Genomic DNA, 17124 nt, shown 5'->3' on the forward strand with positions numbered 1-17124 from the left:
CAATCCTGATTCCATTCAATAACAGCCCATTTTGCACAGAAGGTTTTTCTGAAAATGACATGTAAGACTGGAAAGGTTTGTCATTGGAGAACTTATCTGGCCATCCTTCCACACAGTACCCATAGTTAGAATTCGTGCTCCGCAGTGAACACACACACACACCGTGAACACACACACGGAGCAGTGGGCAGCCATTCATGCTGCGGCTGTTTTTCTGTATAGCTGGAAGGCTTGCCAAAACGGAGCTCGAATACAGATGGTTGTTTTTTTCGGAAAGCCTTTCTGCTGTACTGTTTATGGGAACTCTAGACAAAACAGGTTGCCATATGTTGTCTACTTGCTTCTGGAGGAGAACAGCACTTGACCCATATGAAGATGGTTAACCTTTTACAACTTTTAAAGTTAGCTTTTATTTCCTTAAAATGTGAATCTCCTGTGCTAGAGGTGATTACAGTCTGTTCTTTTTAAATAAATAGGTATGGGTGTGTGTGTGTGTGTGTGTGTGTGTGTGTGTGTGTGTGTGTGTGTGTGTGTGTGTGTGTGTGTGTGTGTGTGTGTGTGTGTGTGTGATTAAGTGAGTACACTGAGCGAGTACACTGAGTACATTTCCACAGAACTTACAGGGAGAGATACAACGAAACTGAGACAGGACACCAATGAGCAGGTAACTTGTTATGTTTTATCAAATATAAACAGATTTAAAACATCAGTATTCATCTGATAATGGTTTTCTCAGTTTAGTAAAATATTTTACTTGGAGCTCAAAAAAGTTTATAATGCAACTCAATTTATTTAGTGTTAAAGTATTGAGGTTTTGTCCTTGGACAAAAAAACTATAAATAGATTTACTTAATGTTTATTGTGCATTATTTAGAATTAGCAGTTTTTGCCAAATTCTGCAGCGTTTGTACTTCAGATATGATTGTTTTCTCAAATCATGTGTCTTGTTCAACAATGCAACTAACATTTTCTTTAAATAAATTGTAATGTAATTTAGACCAAAACAGGAATGTATAAGCAAGCAAATAGACAGTTTGTTATCATTTGAAGATAATATGTCCATAAAACTATTAACTGAACTAACACAGAGACCTCATTACTGGGTACACCATACGCAATGAGGATAACAATCAATAGTGTTAGGGTATAATGGGTCATTTTGAGTAAAATTGGATCATAACTTTTTCTTGAAAAAAATGGCCCTAAAATGACAATAATTGACTCAAAATATTATTTTGCATTTTTTAATTGGATTTTGAAAATCGAACATAGTCATGATTTCAATTCCTGAAAATAAAGTGGCCCTAACATTTAAAGACATTACTATTTTTAATGTTTTTGAAAGAAGTTTCTTCTGCTCATCAAGCCTGCATTTATTTGATCAAAAATACAGAAAAAACAGTAATATTGTGAAATATTATTACAGCTTAAAATAACAGTTTTCTATTTGAATATACTTTTAAAAAATAATTTATTCCTGTGATGCAAAGCTGAATTTTCAGCATCATTACTCCAGCTTCAGTGTCACATGTAACATCAGTCGATCACATGATCATTTAGAAATCATTCTAATATTCTGATTTATTATGAGTGTTGGAAACAGTTCTGCTGTCGAATATATTTGATCAATAAAAGGTTAAAAAGAACAGCATTTATTCAAAATAAAAATAAAAAGATTCTAATAATATATTTTCTTTACTATCACTTTATTTTATCAATTTAACACATCCTTGCTGAATAAAAGTATTACTGACCAGTAGTGTATATTGTTATTACAAAATATTTATATTTTAAGAACATAGCTTCTTTTTTTTTTTTTTTTACTTTTTATTCATCAAAGTGTCCTAAAAAAGTATCACATGTTTTGAAAAAATATTAAGCAGCAGAACTGTTTCCAACGTTGATAATGAATCATCATATTAGAATGATTTCTAAAGGATCATGTGATAATGATCCTAAAATTCAGCTTTGCATCACAGAAATAAATGATCATTTAAAGTATAATAAATTTAAAAACAATTTTCCTCTCCTCGAACTGTCACCTTATCGTGGTGGAGAGGTTTGAGTACCCGAATGATCCTGGGAGCTATGTTGTCTGGGGCTATATGCTCCTGGTAGGGTCTCCCAAGGCAAACAGGTCCTTGGTGACGGGCCAGACTAAGAACAGTTCATAAAACCCCTTATGGCAAAATTAAAATCAAGGACCGTGACGTCGCCCGGCATGGCGCAGCCGGGGCCCCACCCTGGAGCCAGGCCCGGGGTTGGGGCTCGTATGCGAGCGCCTGGTGGCCGGGCCTTCCCCCATGGGGTCCGGCCGGGCTTAGCCCGAAGGAGTGACGTGGGGCCGCCCTCCTGTGGGCTCACCACCTGCAGGAGGGAGCGTAAGGGGCCGGTGCATAGTGGATCGGGCGACAGTCGTAGGCGAGACCCCCGACGACCCGATCTCTGGACACGGAATCTGGCTTTAGGGACGTGGAATGTCACCTCGTTGGCGGGGAAGGAGCCTGAGCTTGTGCGGGAGGTCGAGAGGTACCGACTAGAGATAGTCGGGCTCACCTCAACGCACAGCTTGGGCTCTGGAACCACACTTCTTGAGAGAGGCTGGACTCTCTACCACTCTGGAGTTGCCCATGGTGAGAGGCGGAGGGCTGGAGTGGGTTTGCTAATAGCCCCCCAGCTCAGCCGCCATGTGTTGGAGTTTACCCCGGTGAACGAGAGGGTCGCTTCCCTGCGCCTTCGAGTCGGGGATAGGTCTCTCACTGTCGTTTGTGCCTACGGGCCGAACGGCAGTGCGGACTACCCGGCCTTCTTGGAGTCTCTGGGAGGGGTGCTGGAAAGTGCTCCGACTGGAGACTCCGTCGTTCTACTGGGGGACTTCAACGCTCACGTGGGCAGTGACAGTGACACCTGGAGGGGCGTGATTGGGAGGAACGGCCCCCCTGACCTGAACCCGAGCGGTGTTCTGTTATTGGATTTCTGTGCTAACCACGGTTTGTCCATAACAAACACCATGTTCAAGCATAAGGGTGTCCATCAATGCACGTGGCACCAGGACACCCTTGGCCGGAGGTCGATGATCGACTTTGTGGTCGTGTCATCAGACCTTCGGCCATATGTCTTGGACACTCGGGTGAAGACAGGGGCGGAGCTGTCAACTGATCACCACCTGGTGGTGAGTTGGATCCGATGGCGGGGGAGGAAGCTGGACAGACTCGGCAGACCCAAACGTACTGTGAGGGTCTGTTGGGAACGTTTGGCCGAGCCCCCTGTCAGAGAGATCTTCAACTCCCACCTCCAGCAGAGCTTCGACCGGATCCCGAGGGAGTCTGGAGATATTGAGTCCGAGTGGACCATGTTCTCCACCTCCATTGTCGCTGCGGCTGCTCGGAGCTGTGGCTGTAAGGTCTCCGGTGCCTGTCGAGGTGGCAATCCCCGAACCCGGTGGTGGACACCGGAAGTAAGGGATGCTGTCAAGCTGAAGAAGGAGTCCTATCGGGCCTGGATGGCTTGTGGGACTCCGGAGGCAGCTGACAGGTACCGGCAGGCCAAGCGGACTGCAGCCCGGGTAGTCGTGGAGGCAAAAACTCGGGCCTGGGAGGAGTTCGGTGAGGCCATGGAGAAAGACTATCGGTTGGCCTCGAAGAGATTCTGGCAAACTGTTCGACGCCTCAGGAGGGGGAAGCAGTGCCCTACCAACACTGTTTACAGTAGAGATGGGCACCTGTTGACCTCAACTGGGGATATCGTCGGGCGGTGGAAGGAATACTTCGAGGATCTTCTCAATCCCACCGACTTGTGTTCCATTGAGGAAGCAGTGGCTGGGGACTCGGAGGAGCACTCGTCCATCACCCGGGCTGAAGTCATCGAGGTAGTTAAAAAGCTCCTCGGTGGCAAGGCACCGGGGGTGGATGAGATCCGCCCCGAGTACCTCAAGTCTCTGGATGTTGTGGGGCTGTCTTGGCTGGCACGCCTCTGCAACATCGCATGGCGGTTGGGGACAGTACCTCTGGACTGGCAGACCGGGGTGGTGGTCCCTCTTTTCAAGAAGGGGGACCGGAGAGTGTGTTCCAACTATAGGGGGATCACACTTCTCAGCCTCCCTGGGAAAGTCTATGCCAGGGTACTGGAGAGGAGAATTCGGCCGATAGTGGAACCTCGGATCCAGGAGGAACAGTGTGGTTTTCGTCCCGGTCGTGGAACACTGGACCAGCTCTATACCCTTTCCAGGGTGCTGGAGGGTTCATGGGAGTTTGCCCAACCAGTCCACATGTGTTTTGTGGACTTGGAGAAGGCATTCGACCGTGTTCCTCGCGACATCCTGTGGAGGGTGCTCCGGGAGTATGGGGTCGGCGGCTCCCTACTTAGGGCTGTTCGGTCCCTGTACGACCGGAGCAAGAGCTTGGTTCGCATTGCCGGCAGTAAGTCAGACCTGTTCCCGGTGCATGTTGGACTCCGGCAGGGCTGCCCTTTGTCACCGGTTCTGTTCATAATTTTTATGGACAGAATTTCTAGGCGCAGCCAAGGGCCAGAGAGTGTCCGGTTTGGGGACCATACGATTTCGTAGCTGCTTTTTGCGGATGATGTTGTCGTGTTGGCATCCTCAGACCAGGACCTTCAGTGTGCATTGGGACGGTTTGCAGCCGAGTGTGAATCGGCTGGGATGAGAATCAGCACCTCCAAGTCCGAGGCCATGGTTCTCAGTCGGAAAAGGGTGGATTGCCCACTTCAGGTTGGTGGAGAGTTCCTGCCTCAAGTGGAGGAGTTCAGGTATCTTGGAGTCTTGTTCACGAGTGAGGGAAGGATGGAACGTGAGATTGACAGACGGATCGGTGCAGCTTCTGCAGTAATGCGGTCGCTGTACCGGTCTGTCGTGGTGAAGAAGGAGCTGAGCTGTAAGGCAAAGCTCTCGATTTACCGGTCAATCTACGTTCCTACTCTCACCTATGGTCATGAGCTGTGGGTCATGACCGAAAGGACAAGATCCCGGATACAGGCGGCCGAAATGAGCTTTCTCCGTCGGGTGGCTGGGCGCTCCCTTAGAGATAGGGTGAGAAGCTCGGTCACTCGGGAGGAGCTCAGAGTAGAGCCGTTGCTCCTCCACATCGAGAGGAGCCAGCTGAGGGGGCTCGGGCATCTATTTCGGATGCCTCCTGGATGCCTTCCCAGGGAGGTGTTCCAGGCACGTCTCACCGGGAGGAGGCCCCGGGGAAGACCTAGGACACGCTGGAGGGACTATGTCTCCACGCCTCGGGGTCCCCCCGGAAGAGCAGGAGGAAGTGGCTAGGGAGAGGGAAGTCTGGGCGTCTCTGCTTAGACTGTTGCCCCCGCGACCCGGCCCCGGATAAGCGGAAGATGATGGATGGATGGATGGATGGATGGATTTTAAATTTTAATAATATATCACAATATGAAATTTTTTCTGTATTTTTGATCAAATAAATGCAGGCTTGATGAGCAGAAGAAACTTCTTTCAAAAACATTAAAACTAGAAATGTTTCCAAACTTTTGGTCTGTACTGTATATATATAACACTGAATAAATTAACTTGCACTATAAACTTTTTTTGAGCTGCAAAGACATTAAACACAATTTAGTGCTATAGTAAATCTACAAATTCACACATTCACAAGCGCGTGAGGTCATTGCGAATTAAAGCTGCGCTTCTATTTTGCCACAGTAAACTTAGCAATAAACACGTGGAAAATAAAAATGGAATCTTGAAGGAGACTTTTATCAGGAGTAAATGAATCATCAAACAGACATTTGTTGGACTTCATTAAAGTTAATGCACAATGGCAGGTGCACACTATTTAGTTTTTCTGAACAGACCATAAACAGTTTATATTCTAAAATCTATTTATAGATTGTTCTGTGTAAATTTATCACAATGCTGCGTTTATAACTAAATGAATAAATGCATAAGAGGATATGCACGAGCTGTAAATAAGTTTCCTGACATGTTGCAAGCTTAATTTAACATCACAACTGACAAATGGAATATATATTTGGAGTCAGATACGTAAATGATTATAGCCTATTTACTGGTGTGCTTATAAATGGGGAAAAGGAGGTTATTTTCAGTGGTGGACGAAGTACACAAATCAAGTACTTGAGTAAAAGTACAGATACGAATAATAAAATATTACTCCAGTAAAAGTAAAAGTACTCCTTTTTCAATTTTACTCAAGTGAAAGTACAAAAGTACTCAATTTTGTATGTACTTAAGTAAAAAAGTACTGAAAGATAGATGTTTGCAATTTTATATAGGCTAATTTAATTTTATATTAGCACTTTTTTTTTTATAATCCTACTGTTCAAAATACCTTTTTCCAAAATAACCACTATATGGAGTCAAGATATATTTTTGTTGTTGATATGGACTACGCTTAAGAGAGTAATGTTCACTGTGAAGCTTACACTGTGATGTACCTGAGAGAAAACAGAGATGACCATCTGATCTTCACCAGTAAGAAAAAAGTGTTTTAAAGTTTGTGGATTTACAGAACACCACAGTTATATATGAAAAGATAATAAGTTGAAGTTAGGAAGAACATCTTAAGGAAAATATAATTATATTTTCTTAATGATTTTTTTCCTTCTCAAACCTTGTCTGTGGTGTAAAAACACCCCTGGCCAAACGGGGTGCATCTCTTCCCCTCTTTGATAATTACTGTAGTTACCATGTTCTGAACATCACATCCTTTCTTTTCTCCCCAGATGTAATCTATATATATATATATATCTATATCTATCTATCTATCTATCTATCTATCTATATATATATATACATATATACAGTGTTGGGAAGGTTACTTTGGAAATGTAATAGGTTACAGATTACAAGTTACCCTGTTTAAAATGTAATAGTAGTGTAACTTTTTCAATTACTTTATTAAAGTAATGTAACTAAATACTTTCGAGTACTTTTGTAAATTTGTGAAAATTAAAGAATAATAAATAAAAGCATATACATTAACTTAAATACAGTTATATAATAAGCATGTGACATATTCTGTGTACTAAACTCCTAAAACATTGGTGTGTTTTTTAAAATGCTGTCTCTTAGTATATGATGATAGTTTTCTCAAAATAAGTTAAATGCACATGAAGTGACACAGAGCAGTTCTGGAGATTATGTTTATGTGCTGGTGTACTCATATATTGAGGCGGCAGAGGTTGAGAACACTGCGAGCTTCAGTAGGACTATGTGTAGTAAATGAAACCATGTCTTTGCCATTAATTTACAGGAGGGGCGGACTGGGAAAAAAAAAATTCAGACTGGAAAATTCTAACTCATACAAACAAATTCATGGACAAAACTATTTTTTGTACGGACCTGACATTAAAAAGGTTTAAATCTTTAATTTGGGGACATGCAAAATAATTAAAAGTTCTCTCCTGAACTGCACCTTCACTTCCATTTTTCTCTTCAGTCTCTTTATTTTGCCCTGTTATCCATCTCTCTCATGACTTTAATACTCAAGATTGAACAAAACTATACTTTACAATACTCTACAATACTACAATATCTTTATAGAAAAATCCTAATACTATACAAGAGTCATGTTTTTCCCTTACCAAAATTAACCATGCTTTTATTAGCCTATATAAAAGTAAAATAACATTTTTTTTTTTTTGCAAATGGATTTGTTTTTATTTTTAAATAAATACATTTGTAAAATAATTTTACATTTTTGGTTACCACAGTTAAACAATAGTAACCATTTTCTCTGGATTTATAGTTAACTATTAACATATAAATTTTCGTAAGGGTTGTGTTGTTGTCTGTCGTAACTCGCCCTAAAACTATTTATAAAAAAATCGGGATTTTTTTCAGCTAAATTACTTCTGTAACATTAAAACAGATAATAATTATGTCCTTTATATAGTATTTTGAGTGATGACTGATGAGCAACGTGCTGCTGCTGCTTAATTTAATAAATAAAAAAACAAAGACAAAAAAGCATCTTTACAGATAATACTGACCTGAAACCCTGCTTCTCTGCTCCAGCTGTGCGCTTCCAGAGTCCACTCTATTCTTTCTCCCTGTCTCTCTCTCTCGCGCGCGCGCGGAGGCGCGGAGAGCGCGCGAGTCATGACTAACACTTCATGATTTATTAGAGATTCAATTATCAAATGGCCGATTAGCAAATGATCGCTTTAGTACATTCGGCGTGCAATTATACAATAACAATATTAAAATAGAGGGCATCATCTGCCAGGCCACCGGGAATTGTCCCCGTTCTCCCGGTGTCCAGTCCGTGCCTGATTTCCAAGACACTAGTCCATGTCATGTTTTGATTAAAGTGTACTGACCTTCTTTTGATTTAGTCATCCAAAATGTGGCATATTCCGTCCGCGTTAGGCACTCCGTTTTTCTGACTGGATTCTACGAACCAGACTGTGTTTCCGCATCCCGGAAATTATTAGGGCGGTATGTCTCATAATGGTCAGTGCAATTTGGGAAAGAAATCAGTTAAATCTGTATGTGGATGTGTGTAAATATTCAAATGTAATCCCCTTTGTAATCGTTAAAAATTTCATAAGTAACTGTAATTTAATTACTCATTTTTTCGTAGTAACTGTAACTAATTACAGTTACATTAATTTTGTAATTAAATTACGTAATGCGGTTACATGTAACTAGTTACTCCCCAACACTGTATATATATATAGCCTATATATAGGTGGTTGAATAAAAATATTTGGACATTATTTATAAAAATTACCTCAAGTTAGCACCAGCAAGCCTGCTAGACATTTAGCATCAGCTACAATATTTACTTATTTTCAGTACCGTTCTGAATAAACATTCATGTCTGTCTAACGTTACTATTTTAAAAAAAAAAAGCCTCAAGTTCAAATATTCATTTATCACCAATTAACTGTTTGACAAACACTTCCTGCTTCGAGATCTGAATTAAAAAAAAATCTCAAACACGCTCCGAAGTCCCAATCTGAATCAACCGAGTCGCGAACAGGCTCCGAAGTGCCGATCTGAATCAACCGAGTCGCGAACAGGCTCCGAAGTCCTGATCTGAATCAACCGAGTCGCGAACAGGCTCCGAAGTGCCGATCTGAATCAACCGAGTCGGGAACATGCTCCGAAGTGCCGATCTGAATCAACCAAGTCGCGAACATGCTCCGAAGTCCTGATCTGAATCAACCGAGTCGCGGACAGGCTCCGAAGTGCCAATCTGAATCAACGGAGTCGCGAAAATGTTCCGAAGTCCAGAAGTCCCAATCTGAATCAACCGAGTCGCGAACAGGCTGTGAAGTCCCGATCTGAATCAACCGAGTCGCGAACAGGCTCCGAAGTCCCGATCTGAATCAACCGAGTCGCGAACAGGCTCCGAAGTGCCGATCTGAATCAACCGAGTCGCGAACAGGCTCCGAAGTCCCGATCTGAATCAACCAAGTCGCGAACATGCTCCGAAGTCCTGATCTGAATCAACCGAGTTGCGGACAGGCTCCGAAGTGCCGATCTGAATCAACGGAGTCGCGAAAATGTTCCGAAGTCCAGAAGTCCCAATCTGAATCAACCGAGTCGCGAACAGGCTGTGAAGTCCCGATCTGAATCAACCGAGTCGCGAACAGTCTCCGAGTTGCCGATCTGAAAACTTCGACCAAAGAATGTAAAAAATAATTATATTTCTCTAATAACTCTAACTCTACAACTCTATGAAAGACTCAGATCACGTATCTAAAAATAAATCGCTATAGTAAAAGAGAAATAATAAGAGGAGTGATGTTTCCTACCGCTCTGCTGTGTTTGGTCCTCAAGCGCGTCTGACGCTCCGCGGCGCGTCTCCGCCCCTCACACGCGCGTTTACAGCGCTAAATTAATAATCTTTGCTAAATATTATACATTTACTTCATTGTCAGCTTCAGGTACTTCATTTATTATTGTTCAATGAACTGTTTTAAACAAAAAAAAGGTTGTATTTCAGTAATAATTCTAAATTATCAAAATAAAATATATAAAATAAATAATAAAAAATATGATTTTCAGTTACAATAATTAATCCTAAATTCCGACATTAATAACTTACTTTTAGCAACATCAGACGCACGCGCTCACAATATCTCACGGTTCTTACTTCTGTAGACTCACACTAAACGGTCCATTTGAATCAGTGAGTGGTCGACTCCAGAACAGCTGCAATCGGATCATTCTAATTCGTAAACGAATCGTTTGGTGCGATTCGCGATCCGATTTAAAGGTTTATTTTGAAAAGACTCAGTTCGTTCATGATGAATCAGACACCGCTTCTGCGTGTCGGAGCACGTGATATATTATAGGGAGTAACGATATGTTTTATGAAATGTAGTGAAGTTAAAAGTACGATCTTATGCTTTGGAATGTAGTGAAGTAAAAGTAAAAGTTACTCAAAATAAAACTACTTCAGTAAAGTACAGATACTTGAAAAATTTACTTAAGTACAGTAAAGAAGTAAAGCTACTCCGTTACTGTCCATCACTGGTTATTTTAATAAACTGTTATTTGTGAGTTATAACTTGTGTGCATGTAAACGTGCTCACTGATATCTTCATCGGAGTTTTTGAGCTGTCTACAGATCTCCCTCCAGTTCACGTTGTTAACGCAGAATATCATTTTATGCCACACAACAGCCAAGCATTATTGGTCTAATGGATTTCAAGCTACACCTATGGCCTCAAGAGGTTCTAAACCTGTATGAACTTCTTTGTTCTCCTCAACATAGAAGAAGATATTTTGAATAATGTTCGTAACCGAAAAGTTTCTGGTCCCCATTGACTCAAATAGTGTAGTTTTAAGTGTTTCAAATATATTATTTTGCATTCAACAAAGTAAGCCAGTAAGTTAATAGCTCCGTGGCCCAGTGAAGTCTTATTTTAAATTCAATTTATTTTCCTTGGTAATGTGTTTTCTCAAATTAAAAATAGAGTATTTAAAAGTAGGCTACTATATTTTATAATTAAAATTATGAAATAGTGAAAGTAATACTTTTATTTTCATTAATAACATTGAGCTATTAATAACTGTAATTATTAATTTAATACACACACATTTATAATATTTATGTGTAGCCTACCTACCCTTGGGGGGATTTTTTTTTTTTTTTTACGATATTTGTGTAATAGAACAGCAACTAAGCATTATCTAACATGAGCTGTTGTTGTTGTTATAAACAAAAATAAATTAATTACAAATAAACGAAGTAGTAATTGTAGACACTTACTGACGGTTGTAAAAAAAAAAACAACGCTGAGAGACGCCAAAGCTGTAATGTGATTGGTTTAAAAGGCACACGTGATACGCGGTGACCGTTACACATTCTCCAAAGGAGGATCCTGGGAGGATGGGATCACTTTACAGTGATCTCTGTCCTGCAAAATGCGGTCCACACCACAAGGACTGTATAAAAACAGGCTTTACTGTGGATTAGATTCAATGCAACGTTCTGCCAGCTATATGTAAGAGCCAATCACGAACTGGTTAATTGAACGCGTCACCGCAGCTGCATTTAAAAGCTCCGGTTTCCGTAGAAACAACAAGTGTTCTGCGATTCTGCGAAACACGTTTAGCAGTGCGCATGCGCACTGACCGGACTAACCGGAAATTTACGCTTATACCGCTATTTGGGAGCAGGAAACAATGTACTGTGCTGCGCGTGTCGGATTGTTTTGCTGAATAGGAATATGTTATTTAAACGAACTTGAGAAACAGTTCTTGGCATCTCGGTATTTCCACATTCAAGTAGATAAGAGTTGATTTGGACAGCGGCCCGGATGCGATGAGAATACGGCCACCGAGTGAACAGAGTTTACAAGAAACGGACTTTAAACTATAATGAAACCAGAGAGCAGGTATATCGTTCATACATTCGATAGTCTGAGAGTTTATAAAGTTAATTATATGAGTATTAAGTGGTTTCATTCATGCACTTCCACTGATGATTCTATTTAATGACTCTACAGCATGCCATAAATCCAGCATGTGTTTGTAACGTTATGTTTCTTGTGTGTTTTGTGGTCATGCTCTACTGTAGAAGCCGACTCCTCAAACTGATGTGTTTTCATATTGAAATAAAGGGTGTGTCGGTGTTTAACTTGACATTCTTGACCGGATTCAGCTGTGGTGCATTGCAGGGAAGAACAGAAATCATATAAACATACCTGTAGAAAAATACTGTTGTGCTGATTCAATGGAACATCAATGGAAATCTGACTTTTCAGATGACAACTGTTTAAAAAAAAAAGAATACAGTAACAAAGAAGTGCCATTGAAGTCTCCATATAATGGAAAACCATTTTTATGGATTCTACATTGATCGTATAATGTGATTGTGTGAATATGAATGCCACGGTATGATGGATGCATTGGTTGCATAGATGGCATATATAATGAGATGTTCATCAGACCTTCTCTCTCTCTCTCTCTCTCTCTTTCTCTATTAGCCAGATGAACGGGTCGCTGGGCCCGATGCGAGTGTTGGTGACGGGCGGCAGTGGGCTGGTGGGGCGAGCGATAGAACGTCTGGTGAAAGAAGAGGGCAAAAACAGAAAAGGAGAAGAATGGATATTCCTGACATCCAAAGATGCCAATCTTCTGTAAGAGCTCCTTACAAAACACATTAAACATTATCACATATTATAAGCCATTTATTATATACTTTACAAGCCAATTTTATGCAAGTAATAAAAATACTTCCAAGAAGGATCACTAACTTTACACCAACTTTCTGTTTATTATTAGCGTAGTTCAACTGTAGTTCATGATTATTACATTATTGTGCATTTGGGTGAAGTATAGTAATAACAAGCAACCAAATAAAGCATTTGTTGATGCGTTAATCTCTTTTTTTTTTTTTTAAATCAATATTTTGATTGATAACCGCTTCAGATCCACCATGAAATGACGCTTATATTTGATTGCAAACTTGTTGCTAGTAACGCAATAGAATTTTTCAAAAAAACAATGAATAAGAAAAGAGAAATGGGATTCAGGTGGAATTCAGTTTACGATACCTTTCATTTATTCTAATGTTTTCCGTATACTGTGATTGAGTGTCATACGACTCTGAAATTCGTTGACGTTAATGATGCATTCACACCAGACGCGAATGAAGCGTTAAGTGCAGATGATTTAAATGTTAAGTAAATGCAAAGACGTGAAAATACATTTTATGCGCGATTTGCGCGAATGACGCGAATTGAGTGTTTCGGACATTTTGCCACACGTAGCGTGTGATTCAAAAGCTTAAAAATCATAAATATAATAAAGAGTTGGTTGTTATTATTAAACCTCTTTCCGGCTCAGACTGCATTGGTTAAGTTAATGGGGCTGTCACGTGATGAACGAACGACTTGAAAAACCCGAAGATTTGTTTTTATTTTTTATAAATGCAATAAACTTTACAACCAATCAATCACATTCCAAAATAAATCCAATTATACAGCCTTGGTTGAGCATAAACAAAAGAAAAAGAACAACAACAAAATAAAAATAAAAAAGTGTCAAAATAAACCAAACGGAACCAGAAAAAAAAAAAAACAGCGGGAAAATAAGTAAATAAGATACAAATTTAATTAAAGTCAACCTAAGGGCTTTCCTCTTTTAAAGATTTGTATAAGAGTTTTACTTCATTACAGCTTTGAATAAAGTTGGGTTTAGATTTCAACCGTCTGCACTTGAGACAAAAAATGTTCCCAAAACATACTAGGAAATTAATAACAAATTCAAAATCATTGTTTTGAAGAAATATACCAAACCTGACTACCTTCAACATCCCTTGCATCACACAAAAAAAACTATTTTCCAATACTTTTTAAAAATCTTTTTAATCATTGTTTCTTGATCTCACGCGGTCAGCAGCGTCTGTGCTTGTTTGTATATTGCGGACACAAAAAAATTATTTAATACGATTTCAATTTCATATATCGCCAAAATGTTCAATACCGTCATGTCATCACTCAAGTTTGGACACACTTTTCTGAAATTCTGTTTCTTGGGATTACAGAGATCTTTTATTTATTGCTCGTTGTCCATTTGTGTCCCATGCATGATAAATAAATTTGCACGTGTTGTTTTAGGAGCGCTGAAGAGACGAGAGCAGCCTTCGAGAAACATCGTCCGACGCACGTCATTCATTTAGCCGCGATGGTGGGCGGACTCTTCAGAAACATGAGACAGAACCTGGACTTCTGGGTGATTATTAACATTACCAAAAAATGGAAATCTAAAAATGTTGGACATATGTTAGTGTTGAATAATTAAAGTGTGTAGTAATCATTTTTGTTTGTTGGTTTCAGAGGAATAATGTGTTTATTAATGACAACGTGCTGAAGGCGGCTCATGAGTTCGGAGCGCTGAAGGTCGTTTCTTGCCTTTCCACGTGTATCTTTCCAGATAAAACTGCTTACCCTATAGATGAGACTATAGAGCGCCCTCTGGTGGCTGGAGACGGTAATGTTTTCTCTTAGTTCATTTCTCTTGGTTCATTTCTCTTAGTAATTGCAACTTATTATCTGAATATTCAGTTTTTGTTTTTTTTTCTCAGAATTTAAAGATATTAACTAGGAAGAAAAGTCAGAATTGAGATATAAACTCACAATTAAAAAAAAAAAAAGAATTGTGAGGAAAAAGTCTTTAAAAATTTTTTTTATAGATATATTTTGAGGCAGAAAATAAATTGTGTGATGAATTTAGAATTCAGATAAAAAGTCTAAATTGCAAGAGGTTAAATATTAAGAGAAAAAAAGTCAAATTGCAAGTGACAAACTCAGAAATTGTGCAAAAACACTACGATTTCTGACGAAAAATGGAAATGTTGTGCGATGTAAACTAAAAAATAGTAAAGGTTGCATGACGGAACACTCTTGTGTCAAAATTAAAAAATTCTAAATGATGCAATTTTGTATCGTGATGGAAAATAATCTTCCATAGATTACAAAATTTCAAAAGGCGATGATTTAATTGAATAAATGTGAGCACTGCACATTCAAACCTGATCCACAGGAATCAATGCTGCACATTTATACCGAGCGATTGCTTCTGATTCACTGTAGATGAATAATGACAGCGTTTACTGAGAATCTGAGATGCCTTGCTTGTGTCTCTCTAGTGGGAGAAGAGGATGAGGTGTCCATTAAGTTTGCTGCGGACGCTGTGGTCGAAGCGTTGGGGTTCAAAGGTGACGTGATTGTATCCTTCACACACAATAATAATCAAAAACAATAATCACCATAAACATCAGAACAGTAGACACTGAATGACAGTCTTTAAACAGCCGAACCTTAACTAAGTGCTCTCAGTATGACACTAGTAAATCAGACGGTCAGTTCAAGAAAACGGCCAGTAACACCAAACTACGCAAATACCTGCCAGACTTCAAGTTCACGCCGTTCAAACAAGGTGATCATTCAGACATGCATGCAATACCTAAATGCTAGTAGTAAAAAGAAGATTCTTGATTGAAGCATTGCTTCTTTTTTTTCAGCCATCCAGGAGACGTGTGATTGGTTTGTGGCAAATTATGACTCCGCCCGTAAATGAAGCTCTTCACATCTGATTGGCTGCAGGGAGCTTGGACACTGTTGCTTGAAACCGAACTTGAACAACACTTGAACTTTTTACAAAGACACTGCCATCTAAGCCCTCTTTTCATGCCAATTTAAAGTTTTCTTTAAATAGATTCATTTTACAAGAATGCAGTTACTAAATCTGCACAATGCTGCGTTTTTAAATGCATTTATTAATGCATAAACCGCTTCAGATGGCGCCATCTAGCGGCCACGCGCGGGACATCCTTAGTATCTCAAACAAGGTTTAAAATTAAGCCCCAAATTAAAGCATTGGTGAGTATTTTTAATTTTAATTTTAACAATGCATGGATGTAAGAACTCAGTAAGTAGTGCTGTTATGAAATCACAAAAGCAATATGTAAGTATATTGTCCAAAACAATAGGTGTTCACTTTTAACGCTGAAGACGTTTTCTGTGAATGTGTTAGTTCATCAGTAAACGGTGAAAACCAGTGTGTTCACAATTAAGATAATGCAATTAAAATAATATGGTAAGACTCATCAGTTTGCAATATCAAGCAGCAAAACAATTGCTTTATACAGCTAAAAATAGCTGGAAACGGATGACACCGGAAGCCACACATTAAATTTACAAATTTACTTTCTGAACATCTAACATCTGAAAACTGATACGAAACATCCTATTGATGTTTTATTGCAGATTAGAAAATGTGCAAATACGTCTGTGATATCAGGGTACGACATTCACTGCTAGATGGTGATCTCTTGAACCAATGAAGGAGTTTCTTATAGTTGACTTTGGGTCAGTTTTATGATGAAGATTGATTTCTTGTTAATTTAATCGATTGTAATACTTGTGGATGTGTAAATGGAGAAAATGGAGAGTGATACTTAATTGTGTCTAATTGAGCAAACATTGCTTAATAACACAAAAATCAATAAAAAAATTATACAGAACCCTCACATTTAATGGCATTTAATTATTTGTAGATCTCACACTTTAATGAAAACATTTGCAGTTCGTTTGTTAAAGATGTGATTCATGTTTGGCCTGAGGTTTCGTTGCATTTACACAGTTTGACCAGCAGATGGCGCCCGTTTCCAGCGCTTAGAATCAGTAGTGAATCCTTTCTTGGCCACAGCTTAGACTGACTGACATGTAAAGCGACCAATAACATAGTGCAACGTCATGTTTAGGGGCGGGTAAATGTTGACTCGTCTGTAAAAAATAAATAAATAAATTATGCTGCTTTTATATAACAAAAAATCTGACAAGACCAATTCTTCACTATTTTTATTTATTTTTTAAAGAATGTTTACGTTAGTAAAGAGACGAATTTTATTCATTTTATTATTTATTGTCTTTTTTTTCATGGTTTTATTTGAACTCTACTGGTTGGTGCGGTCCATTTTCTATTTTACTGATATGTCTGGATTTATTTATTAATAATATGTACTGTATAATTTAATAATACACTTGTATTCGAAAACAAAGGGTTTTTAGAATATTTAAGGTTTCTCGAATCTCACGACATAGAAAATAAGTGATTTTTTTATTTATTTTCAGCATCATAAGTTAATCAAACTTATTCAGATT

General features: G+C 39.2%; 1 protein-coding gene across 1 annotated transcript; it reads left to right on the forward strand.

Annotated features, from left to right (window-relative positions):
- The first annotated feature begins 11457 nt into the window (after positions 1-11457).
- LOC127938465 (GDP-L-fucose synthase) lies at positions 11458-16490 on the forward strand. The gene is made up of 7 exons (XM_052535095.1): positions 11458-11850; positions 12442-12594; positions 14077-14191; positions 14296-14449; positions 15108-15187; positions 15298-15397; positions 15483-16490. The coding sequence occupies exons 1-7, from the start codon at positions 11834-11836 to the stop codon at positions 15536-15538; spliced, it is 675 nt and encodes a 224-aa protein (XP_052391055.1). The 5' UTR covers positions 11458-11833; the 3' UTR covers positions 15539-16490.
- Positions 16491-17124: the final 634 nt, after the last annotated feature.

This window comes from Carassius gibelio, chromosome A20 (genome assembly GCF_023724105.1).
Source record: "Carassius gibelio isolate Cgi1373 ecotype wild population from Czech Republic chromosome A20, carGib1.2-hapl.c, whole genome shotgun sequence".
Classification (NCBI taxonomy): Eukaryota; Metazoa; Chordata; class Actinopteri; order Cypriniformes; family Cyprinidae; genus Carassius; species Carassius gibelio.

What these genes read in the sequence shown, in the direction of transcription:
- LOC127938465 (XM_052535095.1), top strand. An exon ending in TCCAAAGATGCCAATCTTCT is followed by an intron (nt 12,595 to 14,076) that starts GTAAGAGCTCCT and finishes GTGTTGTTTTAG; the next exon opens with GAGCGCTGAAGAGACGAGAG. An exon ending in GTTCACGCCGTTCAAACAAG is followed by an intron (nt 15,398 to 15,482) that starts GTGATCATTCAG and finishes CTTTTTTTTCAG; the next exon opens with CCATCCAGGAGACGTGTGAT.